Source organism: Chelonoidis abingdonii, chromosome 1 (assembly GCF_003597395.2).
Source record: "Chelonoidis abingdonii isolate Lonesome George chromosome 1, CheloAbing_2.0, whole genome shotgun sequence".
Lineage (NCBI taxonomy): Eukaryota > Metazoa > Chordata > Testudines > Testudinidae > Chelonoidis > Chelonoidis abingdonii.
The window spans coordinates 270,091,198-270,112,164 of record NC_133769.1 but is presented as its reverse complement, the minus strand read 5'-3'; the positions used below and the strand labels follow the sequence as shown (position 1 = coordinate 270,112,164).

General features: G+C 39.7%; 1 protein-coding gene across 3 annotated transcripts in view; it reads right to left on the bottom strand.

Annotated features, from left to right (window-relative positions):
• Positions 1-20,967, bottom strand: part of NALCN (sodium leak channel, non-selective) — a 387,480-nt gene that overhangs the window by 228,016 nt on the left and 138,497 nt on the right. For all 3 annotated transcript variants that reach the window (XM_032771366.2, XM_032771357.2, XM_032771375.2), the window contains 3 exons: positions 19,474-19,616; positions 19,250-19,354; positions 15,538-15,624 (listed from right to left, as the gene is read on the bottom strand). In XM_032771366.2, the coding sequence (XP_032627257.1) occupies positions 15,538-15,624; positions 19,250-19,354; positions 19,474-19,616 (335 nt within the window). The remainder of the gene's footprint in view (positions 1-15,537; positions 15,625-19,249; positions 19,355-19,473; positions 19,617-20,967) is intronic.

Sequence of the window (20,967 nt, the reverse complement as noted above, 5' to 3'; positions counted from 1 at the left end):
ATCACCCATATTGTATCATTGCACTGTGATTCACATTTTACTTGTGGTTATAACACCCCATTGGTCCTCCCACTTTTCTGATATACTTTTTTTGCATTGATACCATTGTGTTACATTGTGTATAAGGCCACTAACCACTTAATACATTCTATCTAAGATTGTTGACCATTTATATAGAAGCTATCATTTTATTTTGCATTTTTGTACGTTTTGCATTCCACACTGTATCTAGAGTTGTTCCTATATAAAGCTGAGTTGCTTATGACTGTACTGTATCCCATTGTGCTGAACCCACTTACTGTACCTCACTGTTAGAACTCCTTACACTGTTCAATAAGACCCCCCCCATCATTGTCTATTGTAAACACCCTATACACCCACATCCCATCGTATTTCATTGTTAAATTCCACCACTTCCTTTTTCCTTTAATAAAGAAATTAATTGGCACCCCACCTGTGTGGTAATGCTCCCCAGGATCCCATATACCTGCAGGCAGAGACAAGTTCCATCAGCTCCCCCCTTCATGTCTAAAGAAAAGATTCTGTACTGCCTGGACTATCATAGCAGTGGGAGGATGGCCTCCTCTCCCCCTCACCGTTTAATGTCCTGCTTGGATTATCACAGCAGCTGGAGGCTGCCTCTCCCTCATTTTACCTCACTTAAAACTCAGTGTTTCTTACTCCTGCATTCTTTATTACTTCATCCACACAAATGGGGGACACTGCCATGGTAGCCCAGGAAGTTGCGGGAGGAGGGAAGCAACGGGTGGGTTGTTGCAGGGGCACCCTCCGTGAATGGCATGCAGCTCATCATTTCTGCAGGATCTGACACGGAGCGACTGTGCTGTCTGGTTCTCTAGTACACTTGCCCCATATTCTCGGCAGGACTGACTCTATTTTTAGATAAAACATAAAGGAGGGAATGACCCAGGGAGTCATTCCCATTTTTGTCTTTGCGCCCCTGGTCGACCTCAGCGAAGGCCAGCCAGGAGCACCCATGACAGCAGCAGACGGTACAGAACAACTGATAACCATCATCTCATCGCCAATTTACAATGGCACAGCAGACGGTACAGAACGACTGGTAACCGTCTCTGCTACCTTGCAAAGGCAAATGAATGCTGCGTGTAGCACTGCAGTACCGCCTCTGTCAGCAGCATCCAGTACACATACAGTGACAGTGACAAAAGGCAAAACAGGCTCCATGGTTGCCATGCTATGGCATCTGCCAGGACAATCCAGAGAAAAAGGGAGCAAAATGATGTCTCTGTTGCTTTCACGGAGGAAGGAAAGAGTGATGACATTTACCCAGAATCACCCGCGACACTGTTTTGCCCCATCATGCATTGGGATCTCAACCCAGAATTCCAATGGGTGGGGGAGACTGCGGGATCTATGGGATAGCTACCCACAGTGCAACGCTCCAGAAATTGATGCTAGCCTCAGTACATGGATGCGCACCACCAAATTATTGTGCTTTGTGTGGCCGCGTGCACTCGACTTTATACAATCTGTTTTACAAAACTGGTTTATGTAAAATTGGAATAATCCTGTAGTGTAGACATACCCTAAATGTTCTCTCTCTCAACTGTATCCCATTGCTCTTAATTATACCCCTTCTGTACTACCCATACTAGCTTCCATCCTTAGTATCTACACCCTTTAAATAGTCAGAATTAGTACCCAGGAATTTTTATTTCTAATCTTTATACACTGGACCAACACGCTATCTCTACAGGTTTGTGATAAGGAAGAATTTGGTAACGTTTTCAGCAATAATCCAGGAATTAAGTGAAAGCTTTTGAAAGACAGAAGAACTGTGAACATTGGCCAAAATTCCTCCTTTAGTGTCAGCAAGCCAAACTCCATTATCTTTAGTAAGGTTGATCCATTTATAGCGAGGGTTGAATTTGGTCCATTATTTGTAATATTTGAGACAGTCAAGACTGTAACAGAAGGAATTAAAAGAAGTGAACCAAAAAAAAGGCTTAAAACCAAGCTATGCAAAATATTCTCAAATCAGGCTTCAGGTTAGAAGCATATCTCAGCCTCTGCTTGAGAATGGTTGCAAATATGACCTGAGTTTGTTCAACAGACCAGAAGTCAGTAAACATCCTTCCTTGCACCTGTCTCCCCCTTCCCTCCTCTACATCAACAGCTCTCATCTTTTTCCAACTAGCTACACAATCCCTCTCTCTAGAGATCTGAGATAAAAGTGGGCAGGGAGGGAGCAGGCTGGTATGGTAGAGAGGAGACCTTGTAAAGGGACAGTGGAATGGCTCGCGATGAGGGATTATGCTTAGAGGTTTGAAATGATTGAACTACAACCTCCAAGTGAGGCTGCAGTAGCAGGCTTGCTTCTAAATCCAACCACAATGCACAGTTCAGGGCAAGACCCTCTTCATAAACCAATCCCTTCAAGGTTCATGGAGCCTTAACTGAGAGAGAATAAAATAAAAAAAAACTAATCTCGAGTCTGATTCTGAAAGTACTTAAGTATATGAGTAACAATACTTAAGTGAGTATTCTACTTGAAGTCAATGAAGCCACTGCATTAATAACCTGATTTTCAAAGGTACAGGGCACCTTCAGCTCTCATTGACCTCATTGGGATAGATGGATGCTATGTACTTCTGAAAAATCAGATCACAGGTGTTTGCAAAAATCAGGACATCAGGGCTTTTGAAGGTTAGACTGAAGCAAAATGGACAGACTTTCTGACTTTCCTTCAATATGAGTTAAAGGCATCCAGGTTAGTGCCTGAAAAGACCAAGAAAGTAAGAGGAAAAAAAAATCTTTTTCCTCTCGGAAATATTTTTTCCTGTCAGATATATTTGAGGTGGAGAAATCCTCATCTGAATATATAATATTCACTTAAGAGATCTTAAGGGTTCTCTGTAAAAAAAAGGTGTAAAGTGTGTGTGTCCTAACTGCTTTCACTTTAAACATCAACAGGATGCCAGCGGCATTAACAATATTCCAAAATACTTTAAAGTCATTATTTAACTTTATGACTCATCTGAACCAATATTATTGGCTAATGGCTAGTAAAGCTGTAGACCTGATCTATTTTTAGCACTACAGTAAAAAGATGCCTTTGTTGGGGAAACACTTGCTTTTAAATATGGGAAATGGGCTAAGAGAAAATTTAAAAAAGGAGGGGGATGCAAGTTTTATTCTAAGGATTTGCAGTTCTTTGCCCAAACTTGTCGTCAGAGCTACAGCAGTAAGCAAGTTGTGCTGCTGGTGCTTCAAATACTTTGATTGCTGTAATTATGCTAAACACACATACACAAAACCCAACATGACAATTTAAATACGTTTTCAGCTTGATGGGATTTGAAACACTGGACATATTTAACCCCCGAAATTGAGTTTTCTAAAGGAAACTCAGTTGAATCATAATTTTAGTGGCATTATTGAATACTTCAACACTGGTGTGCCCTCAAAATAGTCTGTAAATACCAATTACAGTACAAGTTCTAGCGAATGTCCATCAATTAAGAGAATTCTAAAACCAAAAAGGTTCACCCAGTCTATTCAAAACATAGTAAAAATGCAAAATAAATCTGCAACAAACTGAATCTTTTGGATAAATTATAATAGCTTGATGTATTTAGAACATACCTTTCTTTTGATGGATTTCATAGTATTTACTAAATTACTTGGTTGTTTTGCTGGCAGAATTGTGGGGAAAATGTGGGAAAATTCAGGGACCTAGTGGGACTGTAAACATCAGCCAAAGATCCTGAAAGTTTGATAGGCCAGGATTGATAACATTTATATATTTTAGCACCACAAATAAACCCCAGAGAATGTCACAGAAACTCCATCCTACCAAGTCACTTTCTAAATCTAAACATTGCAATTTTGGAGTTTGGGGGCTGAGGAGAAGGCAAAGGCTCAAACTTCAATTCCCATTCTTTAGTGGTGTCCTTGCACAATCCTATCAGAATCTTCAGGGGGACAGGTGAGTAGATTGATGTAGGAGGCTGCTGCAGTTGAGAGCAAGTATTCTTCCTCTTTTGCCTCTTACAGGTGAGGAGTTGAAGATCATTTTTTGATCACTCCCCTCAAGGAAACTCTTGATGAAATCAGGGGGTTGGAAATGAACACCTAGTGTCTCAGAAGCTCCCAAACGAAGCAGGGCTGTGAAGCACAGATATCAGAGCCTAGGAAATTTTGAATATAGGACTAGGAGCAGGTATTGGTGAATAATATGCCTCCCCTGGAAGGAGCATTTCTCTAGGCTTTCTATTCAGTTCTTTCCTCCTCCAGTTTGCAGGCAGATCTCAAGTTGAATCATGATCTTCTATGTCCCAGTGAGAAGTGCATTCCCAGGGTACTCACCAATCTTTCTGATCCAGGTTAACAGGGAGTGCCAGTCCACTCCTTGGGCCTTGCACCATCAAGGAAGGTGTGCCAAGTCCTGTCCTTGTCTTCTGTCAAGAACATGTCTAGTCTGAGCAGACCATAGACTTGTTGACTTCTTGAAGGTGAAATTCTTGTAGACACAATATTAATGCTCCACTGAAATGACTTCTTCTTTAGATGCACATGTGTTAATACTGTACTGGAGAAGCAGAATCATAGGCAGAACAGTATAAAGTTACTGAGGCCATTTTCCTGCAATGCAGGATGGTTACCCATTGGACATTTTCTAGTGCTGTGTTTTGTTCAGTCTGGTTGTAAGAATCACAGGTGATGGGTCTTTCACAAATCCACTGGGATACTACTATGCAGCTAACAAATCTCACAGTCAGACAGATTTTCCTGATACTCAACAGAAATTCTTCCCCTCTCAGTTTCCCATTACTCCTAGTTATATACATGCATGCTACAATAAATTGATAAATAAATCTTCTCCATCCTTGCTGTTTTATACTTTTCAAATATTGGTAATCTGTTATCTTTCCCATCTCTTTAGTTGTTGATAAACCAAGGTAAACGTATTGTGGTGGTGCCTTTATGCCACCAAAGCCAAGCTTGTGATCAGTTTTGTACTTAATGTTCTTTCATGGACTCTATTTTATATGTTTCAGAGTAGCAGCCGTGTTAGTCTGTATCTGCAAAAAGAACGGGAGTACTTGTGGCACCTTAGAGACTAACAAATTTATTTGAGCATAAGCTTTTGTGTAGTCCACAAAAGCTTATGCTCAAATAAATTTGTTAGTCTCTAAGGTGCCAAAGTACTCCTGTTCTATTATATATGAAAATCCAAGTGCATCTATTCCAAATTTTCAGCACATAATCTCTGAGCAAAGCTTGAGTTTTCCAAGGAGCTTTAAGAAAATCAGCTAAGTAGTTTCTGACTTCTAAGCAACAAAAATTCACATTTTGAGTATCTTGATTGTTTTGGGCCCTTCTAGATTAAAAGCTACACACTTTAGAACTTGAAGATATTGGTCATAGTGAGAATTTGGAATTATTTTGTTAATGAATTAAAAAGAAAAAAATCTTAGGATTTTATGTTATAACTATTGGTTCATATTTAGCTGAGGAAAACAAAGGTTCACATCATGCTTAGCCAGCCTGCCAGCACCCACTTTCCCAAACATAAGTAGGCGTGATTTTTTCAGAGCAGTGCAGAACAGCTAGTTTGGGAGAAATCTAGCTATTGATGCTGGTGGGCAGTTTGGGTAAGGGCATGCTGCCAGGATGCTCTCCCACTGGGGCAGAGTTAAGGTAGAAATATGTCATATATATGCTGGTTGTTGTAGTAGTCACATGTGCATTTTGGGTGGAGGAGTAAAAGGTAAATCATGTTAGATACCATGACTTTTCATTTCCTTGTTTTTGTGGGTTTGTGTTAGGTATGTCGGGTCTAGAGCAACTTTTCATTCACAAGGGTTTTTTGGCACTAATTTCTTACAGTCATGGCCTCTCTATACCGAAGAGTGGACAAACACAAAGTAAGAGACATCCCCTGACACAAACAGCTCTTTTAGCCTCTTCCCTAATGGTAAGTTGATCCTTCTAGACCGCTGGTCAGTTTCATTGCTCAGTGCTGAATTTCTTCTAATTTCCACTAAGGGAAACGTAAAGTACTCTCTCCCACCCACACAGCCATTGTAGAAAATGAGGTCAGGATGTTCCCATATGAGTAAGCAAAGGGGAAAATAGCCAACTGACTGCCTCATTGACACAGGAGGCCTATTCTACTTAATAGAGACTAACTTTTCATTTCTCTCTCTTCCCCAACCCGATTCTACCAGTTATGCTAGGCAAAAGAATCCCACCCCCGCCTTCCTCGGCCAACACATACACATACACCTCACCATTCTGCAGCATTGCTGCTATTACAGCCTTAGGATGAGAGTTGCTTCCACTCTGGCTGCATTTCCCCTTCCCACAATCCCACCCAGGAACAGAAAATGGCTGGTGTTTCCATTTTTCAAAATATTCATCCAATGCTTCCCATAATGTCCAGCATTGCAACTGCAAGTATGGAGTTTGTGTTTGAGGTGGGCTTATGAGGTGTGTGGCAAATTGCCAGTACTGTTCTCTGGGTCTCACGCTTTCTCTTCTCTGGGGTAGGTGCAGGGTGATATTGCTTGCCTCTGAACCAGTTCTTAATCACTCCCCTAGTGTCCTTGGAGGAGGGGAGTGGAGAGGGAGGGACCTGGGCCCGCGCTTTCTCTTCTCTGGGGTAGGTTCAGGGCGATATTGCTTGCCTCTGAACCAGTTCTTAATCACTCCCCTAGTGTCCTTGGAGGAGGGGAGTGGAGAGGGAGGGACCTGGGCCCGCCCTCTACTCCAGGTCCCAACCCAGGGGCCCTGGGGTTGTGGTGAACCACTTGACTAGCGGTTTCTTCCCCTGGGTTACTTCCCTCTCATACCCGTCAGCTTGTGAAGGGCTTCTCGCCTCTCTTCTATACAAGCCTGGTGCCCCTTACCTAGGGTTTCTGTTGGGCTTCCCAATCCACCGCAGCACTCCTCCAAACCTTCTATTTCTCTCTGGACAAACTCTTCTCTTCTGCAATCTGCACTCTGCTCCAATCCAACCTTTCTCCTTCAACTACCACACCCTGTCTGACTGAAGCAGGGGTTTATATCCCATGACTGGAGTCAGGTGCTCTAACTGGAGTCAGGTGCTCTAATTGGCCACAGCTGTTCTAGTTAATCTAAAGCAAACCTTCCTCCCTTGGCAGGGAATAAGGCCCCCTGTTAACACTCTTATGCTGCCCTCTGGCCATGCTGTATCACAGGTGCCAAAATCTTATCATCTACATTGGTTCCTCTGGTGAAAAAACACTCCATTTTCCCACAGACACAGTTCTCTTCCATCTCACTTTTTCTTCACTGCTCTTTATATTTGTTTTTTTTGAAAGTATGGATACCAATATATTAATCATAATTAGTTTATATATATACACACACCTCCTCAGTCTTTAAAGTAAAAACCCACATTTTTTTGAGTCCCACTTCTTGCCCTAGTAAATCAGCTACATACTACATAAAAAAAAATTACATCAACTCATGTGAACTGATGCAACCTCTACCCATGTCCAGGAGTTTAGAATAAGATTAGAATACAGGAAAATGAAGCTTGTTTTAAACTAACACACTTTGAACTTTAGGATTTGTGAAACTATGCAAACTGCTTCTGATGAAACTAGTTTTATTATTATTAGTCAACCCATTCAAACCAAATATACAGTACAGTCAGCTATAACTGTTTTTTTCTCTCAGCCCCATGAGGGGGCTTTTAAAAATACTCATTAAAGTTATTTGAAAGAAATAACATATATTTATAAACTTCTACTATACACTGTATTTACTCTCTGTCTGGTATTATAGAGGGATCTTGTACACTCTTTGGGTCAAATAGAGTTCCATGAACCTCAGGTCAACAATTCCTGGAATTGTCCAGACACTGAATGAGATCACTTTAGAGAATTAGACAGGGACAGCCAGCGGAGTCCTTATAAATATACTGAAACACAATTAAGTAAGTTGGGCCTGATTCTCTTCTCGGGAGTAATTCTTTATAAAACTCTTTAAAGTCAGTGTAAGTGAGAATAGAATGTGATATATTGGTGTAAAACTTCTTGAGGGACTCTTGATTTACATAGGCATAAATGGGATTAGCACTAGGGCCACTGTTCTAATTTAACAATAAGCATTTACTATAAAACGGAAAGACGGGAAAAAAACATTTTACACTCCATACTATTACTGCTGTTGCTCAAATTCCCCAAATACTGGCTGGCCCACTGTGTGTCACTTTGGACCGGAAATCATCTCTCTCTTATTCTATCTATCCCTCATGATGCAGTTAAAATAATCTCCTATTCCTGCAGTTCTGATCATGCCCTCTCTATCCTTTGCTGGTTTCCTGTCTTTCCACATCAAGTGTAAGCTCCTTGCCCTCATTTTCAAGGTACTACACAATTCTTTAACACATAAGCATATACACAATATAACACAGCACAAGACAACAATTCTTTTGAAAGAAGTTGTTATTAGAATGTTGATGTTTCCTTTGCTCTGATTGGTCAGAAGTATTGCAGAGTTTTTTAATCCTTGTGTTTCCATTTTTATTTTCAAGTCATAACCCATGATGGTCTATACTTTAATTTTGTGGTACTCATATCACATAGATTGAGACCAAAATCGTTAAAAGTGAACAGGATATTTTTAAAATAAAACAGTTTCAAAAAAATATTTAAGGTATCAGTTCATTAATAGGACACAGATGTAAATAAATTTCACAAATATGTAAATTTCAAAATAAAACAGATAAAGATAATTTCCTTCTATGCATACATGCTACAACACCAGTTCATGTCTCTGAGTTTACCTTAAAACTCTGATGACATTACTAATACATAATGCCATATACTGAAAGGAATGAAGATCCCTGCACTGATATAGGTGTTAGTAATATGATTAGTGGTTGGAAGGAAGACACAGTCAGGTTAAAGCTTGTCAATTCATCTTTAAGCCACCAAGCATGTTCTGCACATGTACCAGAGAAGGAAAGTATCTTTGGTGACAAAAAGACAAAAAGAAGGAAGGATTAATAAAAGTCAATCCTCTTATATTCCTGTTCTTTAGGACTCTTAATAGACAATAACAAAAAATACAATGTGTCTTCAACAAGGGGATTAAAAGATTAAACCATTTCCAGCAGAGTTTGAAAAAAAGACTTTTCTGGCCTCTCATGTTCAGCCTTTTGGCATCCATGAGACTGAAAACCTAAAACTATTAAAACAGTATCAACAACAACAGCAAAATCATTTGGGAAAGTGGGTTCCTCAGCATGCATTTATGATAAATGATTCCTATTGAAATGGAAATCACAACAGTTATTTTTCTGGGACAAAAAAAATCGGTATTTGTAATCAATGCCATTCATGGGAAACAATGAAAATAAATAACTAGGGACCACAGGTTATCTTTGGGGACAATGAAAAGAATAATGCAATAAAAAGTCATTATACAGAGGTGAAGCCTGCCTGTAGTTAATGTTGCAACAATGCTGTTATTTTAGGGTGGATTTGCAAGTCAAAAGCAAAACCCCAGATGAGGGTAAATTGATTTAATATGGATAAATGTAAAGTAAAGCACATTCAAAAAAATAACCCCAACTATACATACAAAACAATGAGGGCTAATTTAGCTACAACTAATCAGGAAAGAGACCCTAGAGTCATCGTGGATAGTTCTCCGAAGATGTCCACGCAGTGTGCAGTGGCAAAAAAGCAAACAGGATGTTAGGAATTGTTAAAAAAAGGGATAGAGAATAAGATGGAGAATATCTTATTGCCTTTATATAAATCCAGGATATGCCCACATCTTGAATACTGCATACAGATGTGGTCTCCTCATCTCAAAAAAGATATACTGGCATTAAAAAAGATTCAGAGAAGGGCAACTAAAATTATTAGGGGTTTGGAATGGGCCCCATATAAGGAAAGATTAAAGTGGCAAGGACTTTTCAGCTTGGGAAAGAGGAGACTAAGGGGGGATATGATAGAGGTATATAAAATCATGGGTGATGTGGAGAAAGTAAATAAGGAAAAGTTGTTTACTTGTTCCCATAATACAAGAACTAGGGGCCCCCAAATGAAATTAATGGGCAGCAGGTTTAAAACAAATAAAAAAAAGTTCTTCACACAGCGCATGGTCAACTTGTGGAATCCTTGCCTGAGGAGGTTGTGAAGGCTAGGACTATTAACAGAGTTTAAAAGAGAACTGGATAAATTCATAGAGGTTAAGTCCATTAATGGCTATTAGCCAGGATGAGTAAGGAATGGTGTCCCTAGCCTCTGTTGTCAGAGGTGGAGATGGATGGCAGGAGAGAGATCACTTGATCATTACCTGTTAGGTTCACTCCCTCTGGGGTACTTGGCATTGGTCACTGTCGATAGACAGGATACTGGCTGAATGGACCTTTGGTCTGACCCAGTATGGCCATTCTTATTTCTTATGCGGTATGTCTCATTGGCAATTTCTATACATTCTGAAATCTTGAGAAAAATTGACGAGGAGTTTCTGAAATTAAAAGCTCCACTAAAAACCCACATCCTTGGCCTACCTCTAATGCTTTATTCTTACCCGCTTCTGTCCTTTCACTAGGAAACTCAGTGGACCAAGAACTTTTCCTCTATTTAGAGACAGATATATTGGCATTTAAGTGATCTCTATCACTGTAACACCTGACCACCTCATGGTTTTTAATAGATTTAATTCTCACAGAACCTGTGTAAGGCTGGGAAGAATTTCCCCATTTCATAGATCATACGATTTATCCACAATCTACAGGAAATGTAACCGTCCAATTCCCAAACCCAATAGGTACAGGAAATTTATGGTTGATTGAGGAACTAAACCTAAGTCTCCTGAGGCCTGGTCTAGTAGCCCATCCATTGGACCAGTTTCTCCCCTCTGAGACAAAGTGCAATTTGAGGAGATAAATCTAAATTCTTGATTCTCTAGTTTGTAATCTATTTGCTGCTTGCATACAAAAACTGGCAGAAATGTAAATATATCGTGAATGAATAAATGGAATTTCAATCGAAACACAGTCTAACTGTTGAAAGAGTACCATATTCTTGTGTTTCTGTAATTAATACTTAAGACTCCAGAGAAGAATTAAGAAACCTAACAAATCTTTATTACAAATTTAATTTCAATTATACAAAAAATCTTCACTAACCTTTCCCAAGAACTCTACCCTATCAGTACACTGAGTGACACATACTTAGCCAAAATGTCAGATAAGAAATATTATATATTCAGAAGAATCATCATTGCTGAAAATATCCTAAGGGATGGTGTGACGTTATTGATATAAACTGGACCATATAGAACATGGGTTTTCAACCAAGGTCCTGTAGTGCACCAAATCCTATGTAAAGGGGGTATATAAGGTGTCTAAGACCAGTTTACGGGTACTGGTTATGATTATGCTGTCTGTTATGTCTGTATATTTTTGTAGTTGAAGTTATGAAATATTGGCTGCATACTGTCTATATTCAAACTTGTGCTGTGTACTGGGAAAGATTCCAGACAAGTTGGTGTCAGCTCAGCTTAGCCTGCTGATGGCCCATTAAGGACCATTAGCTACACAATTGACCATCATGGAGAGAAGCAGTTCACCCTGTGACTCACCAGAGTGTGCAGAAACTGGCCCATGTACTGCAGACTCCATTTGCTGTAACTTTCCACATAGGAACAAAGGAGTGTTCTTACACCTGGAAAAGCTATATAAGGCGGAGGCCTCATCTCCATTTTGTCTTCAATCCTGCTTCTTACCTCTGGAGGACTTGCCTACAAACTGAAGCTCTACACAAGGGACTGAATGACCATCCCAGAAAGGATGTATTCCAGAGACTTGATTTGAACCTGCAGCTTATTCCAACTGCTTTCAAGCCTGAACTAAGAACCTTTGCCATTACTGTATGTAAATTGATTCCATTTAACCAATTCTAGCTCCTCATTTCTATCTTTTTCCTTTTATGAATAACCTTTAATTTTAGATTCTAAAGGATTGGCACCAGCGTATTTGTGGGTAAGATCTGATGTGTATATTGACCTGGGTCTGGGGTTGGTCTTTGAAGATCGAGAACCTTTTTCTTTTACGGCGGTGTTGGTTTTTGTAACCATTCATCCCCAGGACGTGTGAAATTGGTGGTGATACTGGGACTGGAGTGTCTAAAGGAAATACTTGCTTGTGACTTGTGGTTAGCCAGATGGGCGCGTGAAACCGAAGTCATTTTTGTCTGGCTGGTTTGGTTTGCCTTAGAGGTGGAAAAACCCCAGCCTAGGGCTGTGACTGCCCTGTTTGAGCAATTGGTCCTGAATTGGCACTCTCAGTTGGGTCCCGCCAGAACCACATCGTCACAGATGGACATTTATCTATCAGTCCCTAAAAAACGGTTAATCCTTTCATGGGTGTTATATATACACAACATTTTATATGTCTCTTAAGAAATGTGGAAAAAAACCCTAACCAAACCAAATAAACAACAAACACATCTCTCATTAAAGACTCCAGACTCAATGAACACACTGAATATATTGCAAAAGTTGCAGCAACCTTTAGATATGTGACCTACTTAAAATCTATTATATTATTATTTAAGCAATGGTGCAATTGGATAAAGTACTGCATCATAAAGTAAATATATATGCATGAATTTATCAGACTTTTAGAATGCATGTTTTTTAAGAGCAGGGATTGTGTTTTCCTCTGTGTTTGGAGAGCAACTTGACTCAATTTGGACAGTACTACACTATAAATGAAAATTTTGTGCATTGTTTTTTTTTGCTTGTCTTTGACCTCCTGCAGGGTAATATATAATTGAAAATCAGCTGGATGTTGATAGGATAGAGTTGTATCAACAGGTCAAAAGAAAACTACTATCTGAATTGCAAAAGTAAAAAAGCCACAGCATCAGCTAAAGCATAAGGTTCCAACTTAATGGAATGCAATGTATCATGTGCTTTCATGACTCTTGAAAAAAAACAATATGCAGCACCACAGTAATTAGACAAAGATGAAACAAGCAAGTCAGATGGTATCTTGAAATTCCATTTAATGGCGCTTTCACCATCAGTTTGGCTACATTTTCACCACCACTTGCGATTATCACTTGAGAAATGATAGGTCTCAATGGCTAACTGATAGTTCTCCAAATGTAACTGTAAACGGGGAATTGTCATCGAGAGCATGTGTTTCCAATGGGGTCCTGCAGGGTTTGGTTCTTGGCCCTTAGCTATTTAACATTTGTATCAATGGCATGTAAGAAAACATGAAATCATCACTGATAAAGTTTGCAGATGATGCAAAAATTGGGAGAGTGACAAATAAGGAAGAGGAAAGTTGTGATTCAGAGTGATTTGGTAAACTGGACGCAAACTAACAATATTCATTTTACTATGGCTAAATGTAAATGTATACATCTATGGACAAAGAACACAGGCCATACTTACAGCATGGAGCATTCTATCCTGGGAAGCAGCGACTCTAAAAAAAAATTTGGGAGTTGTGGTAGATAATCAGCTAAACATGAGCTCTCAGTGTAATGCTCTGGCTAGAAGAGCTAATGCAATCCCAAGTTGCATAAGCAGGGGAATCTTGAGCAGGAGCAGAGAGTTTATTTTACCTCTGTATCTGGCATTGCTGTGATTGCTGCTGGAATACTGTGTCCAGTTCTGATGCCCATAATTAAAAAATTATGTTGATAAATTGGAAAGGGTTCAGAGAAGAGCCAAAAGAATGATAAAACGTGCCTTACAGTGAGACACTCCAAGAGCTCAATCTCTTTAGCTTAACAAAAATAAGTTTAAGGGGTGACTTGATTACAGTCTATTTAAGTATCTACAGAGGGAACAATTATTTAACAAAGAGCTCTTCAATCTGTCACAGAAAGTTATAACAATCCAATGGCTGGAAGCTTAAGCAAGACAAATTCAGACTGGATAAAATTTAAAATTTTTAATACTGACAGTAATTAACGACTGGAACAATTTACCAAGGGTCATGGTGGATTCTCCATTGGAATTATTTGGAGGAAGTTCTATGGCCTGAGTTATACAAGAGGTCAGTCTAGATTATCATAATGGTCCCTTCTGGTTTTGGAATCTATGAATCGATAAGAACACAGTGCACATGATGCTTCGGTAGGCTAGATACTGCCACACATCAAGAATTTACATTTCTTTTGTTGGAACAATTAAGAGATATGCCATGAGTGACAGACATATCACACAATAGTGTGACAAGCTTGTCAAACTTTAATAATGTGCAACTTTCTTGAACTCATGGTAAAAGGTGTTTGCCTGGAGACATATATCAGTGCATACCCTGCCAGCTTGTACATATACTAAACATACTTTAGTTCACATGCTAAACTGAACATTATCAGAACCATAGCCTGGAAGGCACAGATCATATTATTTTGATTCCTGTAGCATTCCTGTACTTCAGTTGTGTTCTGAAGTAAGACAGGCTCACTGACAAGTGTCATTCCTTATCATGCAAGACTGAACGTTATAAATAAAACTTTGTGGTGCTCTTCATCAGTGGTTCTCAAACTAGGGCCGCCATGTGTTCAGGAAAAGCCCCTGGCAGGCTGGGTTGGTTTGTTTACCTGTCGCGTCCACAGGTTCGGCCAATCATGGCTCCCACTGGCCGTGGTTCATTACTCCAGGCCAATCGGGGCTGCAGGAAAGGCGGCCAGCATGTCCCTCGGCCCGTGCTGCTTTCTGCAGCCCCCACTGGCCTGGTGCGGTGAACCACGGCTAGTGGGAGCCATGATCAGCTGAACCTGTGAATGCAGCAGGTAAACAAACCTGCCCGGCCCACCAGGGGATTTCCCTGAACAAGCGGCAGCTCTAGTTTGAGAATCACTGCTCTACATTGTTCTGTGAATGGAAAATTAGATTTATAAACATTCTTTATCCTAGTTTTGGATTTATGTAAGGGTTGAGTAAGATGGATGAATGGAAATCTATCTAGGTAAAACTAAAAATAACAAAATTAAACATTTAAAACATTGTATTAGTTTGAATCTCTACAGCCTCCCTTTACTAATCATATTTTTAAGTTGAAAATGGGTTTGAAGTATTTCCGTGTTGAGTATGTTATTTGGCCCATGTTTTTTAGTGCACAATATTGTATTCTGGGGTCAATAACTGGGCATATTATACACCTAACCCATGGATGGGATTGATTTGTAGGGAAGGATGTGGAGGTAAAGAAGGATTATTTAAAGTATTTAAGGTAATAAAATGATATTTTTAAAACCTTCTTTTAAAATGACAACATCAGACAGTCCTTTTATAAAGAATGCACTTTTCTAGAAAAACACTATAAAATGCCTTATAATTTGGGATGAAGTCCATACTTCCTTCTTTGCTGATTTTATGTTTCATGAGCACATGACTTGGTAAGTTACCAATAAATGTAAGGCAATTCATGATTAATACTATTGCAGCTGCAATTTCTCACCAACAGCCACTCTAAGCCAACATTCACACATTACTGTTTACATCGATTGATTTATTTTAAAAAAAGTACCGTACCTGTAGACATGCTGGAGCTCTGCCCTGGGGTTTATTCATATCAACAGCCACTAGCTGCCATCCTCCAGCAGCATCTTCATGAAACATCTTGAAGGGGAAAACACTTGTCAGTAGCATTTCACATAATCATAAATACAAGTGAAGCTTTTGATATATTTTGTTTAGGATCTGCTCACATTCTGATCTCTGAGCTCTTAAACGAAGAGGGAAATGGTTCTTATTGTTGCAGAATACGCAAGATAGATCTCACCATTCTCCTATTTTAATAAGAACTTTGCCCAAATAATAACTTTTAGTGTGCAGAATTTCATTCAGATAATATGAAAAACCACATTACATCTACCTAATAATTGGTCCTAATATATTAGTACTAATTTTACTAATGAGCTCAGAATGGATCTGTTCAGCACTATTTGGTTTGTAGAATCTCTCAGAACAAAGCTCCTCATCTATTCAACATATTTAGAAGAAACCCAGCCATCTTACATTCTTGTTAAAAGCAAGTTTCATTGTGGTCTTTTGCAGAACTCCCTGAGATTTACACCAAGGGAACAATAATAAATCACAGCATGTCCTTTTACTGACAAAAGTACTTTACACCAAGGGTCAGATTCTGATCTTTGTTACACTGCATATCCACAGTGACTCCATAAGAGTTCAGTGAAGTTACTCTGACGATACAGCGGTATAATTAAAAATGTGGAGTGAATACTGGCTTCACTGAAATCACTGGCAATACTCTCATTGACTTCAGTGGGCCAGGATTTCACCCCAGCCTTTAGAAAACAGAACATGTATATAAAATGGCTTTTAACAATAGGTCATAAAAAGATGTAGGTTGATTGGCATAAGAAACATGTCCTGAAAGCCAGTAACAGAAAATGTGCATGTGTTCCTATGTAGGCAATGAGCTACACTAAGTTTTTACTCATCATCTGAGAGAACTCCCTTTATGCCACTTACTTCAGCAGCCCATAAATACCTGAGGGCCAACTTTTCTTTGATCAGTAGTAGACTAATTTTCTGCACAAGTTAATTGATTTGTCAAGTGGACAAATGAAATAAATCATACAGAAAAAGTACAGAAGAAAATTTGGTCAAGGTCACTTCATGCCCAAAACAAGAAATATGGTACATTTTTATAAGGCACTTTGTATTGGAAAGGCTCCTTTCGACAATTCCGACTAACACAGAAACAGCAGAAACATTTTTTTTGTAGTCTGCTAAACTAGATTCCCATTATGTCAGTGTTTCAGGTCACATCACTTTTTGGAACAAGATAGCCATTAACCTGTCTACAGTCCACAAATTATTTTTATTCTATGATATGATGGTGTTCATATCTAATGTGATCACGTTCTTCTGGTCTGATGACGTTATCCTTAGTGTTTCTATTTTCCCCAAATGTGGCTGCTTCTAGAGTTTCCCCATAGAGACCTTTCTGTCACAGACCCTAGTTAATTCACAGAGGCTGTGGCATTTTAACTAGGGACGTGACAGATACTAAACTCAGATCTGATTCGCTGATGTGCTATGTTTGGTGGAATCGTCTTCACCCAGAATTACCCTTGGACTAGGCCAGGTTTCAGCTAAGATCGTGGTCTCAACAATAACCTTATGACAATGAATTTCATAGGCAAAGTGTGGATTGTGTGAAAATGTATTTCCTGCTAGAAGTAATGTGAAGGAGCAAACTTTAAACTGATAAAAAGAAAGATGTTCTGAGACAAGCTGCACTTAGACTGCAGAACTCAATGCTACAAGATATCATGGAGGCCAAGAAATGAGCAGGATTCACTAAAGGACTGGACATTCATATGGATAACAAGAATTTCCAGAGTTATAATAGAAAATATTAAACAAAATAATTTTGGAAGAGATTTACACGCTTATTCTTTAGGGCACAAACTAACATCCAAATATCGGGGGATAGGATGAAATTTTCTTTATGGGAAAGTTTCCCATATCTGTCTTCTGTAGGGTTTTTTCCATGTTCCTCTCAGGCAGCTAGTACTGGCTACCATTAGACCAAGATACTGCACTAGGTAGACAAATGTTTTGAAGAAGCATGGCCATTCCTACGTTTTAGATACAGTAACTCCTCACTTAATGTTGTAGTTATGTTCCTGAAAAATGTGACTTTAAGCAAAATGATGTTAAGTGAATCCAATTTCCCCATAAGTATTAACGTAAATGGGGGGGTTAGATTCCAGGGAATTTTTTTTTTTTGCCAGACAAATGCATTATATAAATTTTAAACAATTTTAAACAAGCAATTTAATACAGGTATAAGTTTTAAACAATTTTTAAACAAACAATTTAATACTATGCTGTGGGAGGGGAGTATTGTGTACATGCTGTGTGTTTACAAACATACTGTATATACAGGTACTGTTCTATAGTTGGGAGGTGCCCCTGCCTTACCCCAAACAGGCACAGCCCACTGGCACTGGAGATGAGGCAGGCAAGGAGACTGAAGGTGCTGTAGGCTACAAGAAGCACGTTGCGCAGCAGCAGCAGCTTTCCCTACTCTGCAAGCATCAGGGGCGAGGAGAGAGGGAGAGGGGGGCTCAATCCTCAGCCCACCCACTCACCCCCTTCCCCTAAGACCCCACCCTTGACCTGTCTCTTCTTCCCCCCACCTCCTCCACCTTTACTTCCCACACTGCATCCTTGCTCCTCCCCCCCCCCTTCTTAACACCACAAGCCAGCTGATTGCCGCTGACAGGAAGCAAGGGAGGGAGGGGGAGCCTGCACGCGGAGTCCTCACTCTTCTCCCTCCCTCCTGCCTGCGGCAAACAGCTGGCTTGCAGTGTTTAGAGGGCAGGAGGGAGGGAGGAGGGGCAAGGACGTGGCACGCAGGCTCCTCCTCCCTCCCCCAGTGCCTCCTGCCCAGGACAATCAGCTGGTTTGCAGCGTTCAGGAGGCAGGGGAGGGAGGGGGAGCCTGTGCACCAAGTCCTCACTCCTCCCCCCTCCCTCCTGCTCCTGAAACACTGCAAGTCAGCTGATTGCCGCAGGCAGTGAGGGGGAGAAGGGGGAAGGCGCTGATCCATGGGGACTGCCAGTGGGCAGGAGGCACTGTGGGGCGGGGGGCGGGCATAGGGAGGCTTCCAGCTGTGGAGAAAGCAGGCAGCCAAACAACATAAGAGTGGAGCATTGCAGCACTTTAAATGAGCATGTTCCCTAATTGATCAGCAATGTAACAAGGAAACAACATTAACCGGGACGACGTAAAGTGAGGAGTTACTGTACTTAAAATAGTCACTGTGATGATGCAGCAAACATTTAAAGTCCGGAGAGGGCGGCGGCAAGCACGGGCACCCCTCCACCCCCGCCTATAATCAGTGTGGGGCACAGAACTCCTCCAGTTCTGGTGCTGTGGTGGACAGAGCCCAAATTCCAAAACCCTAATATTATATGGAAAAAAAAATAAAAAGGAATCATTCTATCTCTAATTATGATGGACAAATGGGCAGTGTGTACAGTATATAGCAAGATATGCCCACTAACAATGGCATGATTATGCCCTACTATACTTTTATATTATATTTTTTTAAGATATCCCATTTGAATGAAACACTCTATAATATAGAAAGTACTGAGATGGGCAATAACTAGCAGGGATTTCTGGTTTACTACTCTGCAATAAATTAAAAACAGAGGTATGAAACAATGTCTCAGTATTCAGAGCTATAACATCAGAACTCTACCTGGGTAGTAGCAGTTGAGGTGGTACTGCTTCTGGACCCCCACATCTGCTGGAATTGCACTCTTATTTCAGCAAATGTTTCAATGATGACAGCGATGAACACATTCTGCAAGAACAATTAAAAGCAAAGGCTTACCGGGAAGCTCAGCAGGTGGAAAAGAGCAGAAATTTAGTCAAATATGATTTATATTCCAGGCAAGTTTAAAAGAACAAATTGTTCAGTACCTTAACAAGCCAGGCAAGAAAGAAAATTAAGGTGATGAAATAGAAGTATGAACGCCATCGGGGAAAACTGTCAATTGCTCTATACATAAGGAACACCCAGCCTTCCTGAGAAGCAGCTTCATAAACGGTAAATATGCTTGTGCCTGTTGATGAAAAATGAAAATATTTTAAATAAAAAATAAACATTTTCAAGATCTGCAAGCAATCATGTTTCATTCATTTCCTTTTTGTAAATGGTAAAAGTCCCCCAAAAGAAGTAGCTCTTCATGCGCACTTGCATGTTGTTTCTTTTTATGATTGTATCTAAATTGTTTTTACATTATAGTCTTCCACATCCACCTCTTGGATACATACATACAGCCCTGTGGATCACTTTAATGGGAAATGTGCAAATGACCCCAAAGGCAGAACTCAGCCCACTGTGAGTTATCTCAGTATTATCTGTGAGAAAATTTGAATTCAACTATCAGAATTGTTGACCAGCAGGAGAAATGTGTTTGAATTTATTTGCATTAATAAAGCAAATATAAATTAGGTAATCAACAATATACAACGAGGTATGTGGTTAAACTGGTACAGGTAATCATACTCAAGTATTTACCCAAATGCATTTGAACACTGCAAAAGTGCACATATCTATTACAGCCACACTAATTTAAATGTCTTATTGCTTTTAGGAAATGCTTTTCAAAAGCATTTTAAAATTAAAGTTATTCAGTCTTTGAAGAATAGGGGGTGGACTGGAAAGTTGTAAGTTTTTCTGTATAAGGAAACCTATTTGATTTAAAAATGTATTGCTAAAAGTTTTTTTTTTCTCCAATTTTAAGGAACTACAAACTTTAGGAGTCAAGTGCATCCTCAAGTGTGCAGCCAGTTTTTGCAAACTGACTCCTGTGCTTGTCATGCAACAAACAAATGTTGAAATCTGAAGAGGAGAGCACTCACTCTCTTCTGTAGCTACTGGCAGCCTTTCTGATTCCATTTCTATGAAATGGAGATTTCATGAGTGAAAAGAAAAAGAAAGAAAGAAAGAATGAAAGAAAAGCAGTTTAAAGGCTAGATGTTAAGTATAAAGAAGTAAATAAATAGGCCAGTGAGTTCTTAACTATGCAATTATGTCAGATTCTTGATGCTATTATCATTAGACTTGGTCAGCACCTAGTTATGCTTGGTCCTCTCCAACAAACAGCCAGGTGGTGCAAAAGGCAGGAAGTCAGTGCACAAGCTTTCACTGAATTTTAAGATCATTTATATAAAATATTCATTTACAAAATCATTTAACTGAGGGAATTTTTGCTAATGTCTAAAAATCAAATGCGAACAGATTGTGAAATCAGAAGATCAGAATGATAAATATTAATTCTGGGCATGTGCTCACTAGCACTCTTCCAGGAATGCCAGCCTTCTATCCAAAGTTCTTAAAAATTGTTCAAGCCTGACTTTTTAATCCAGTTTGCTATTTATCTGCAGTAATTCAGATTGTGCATTCTCTAC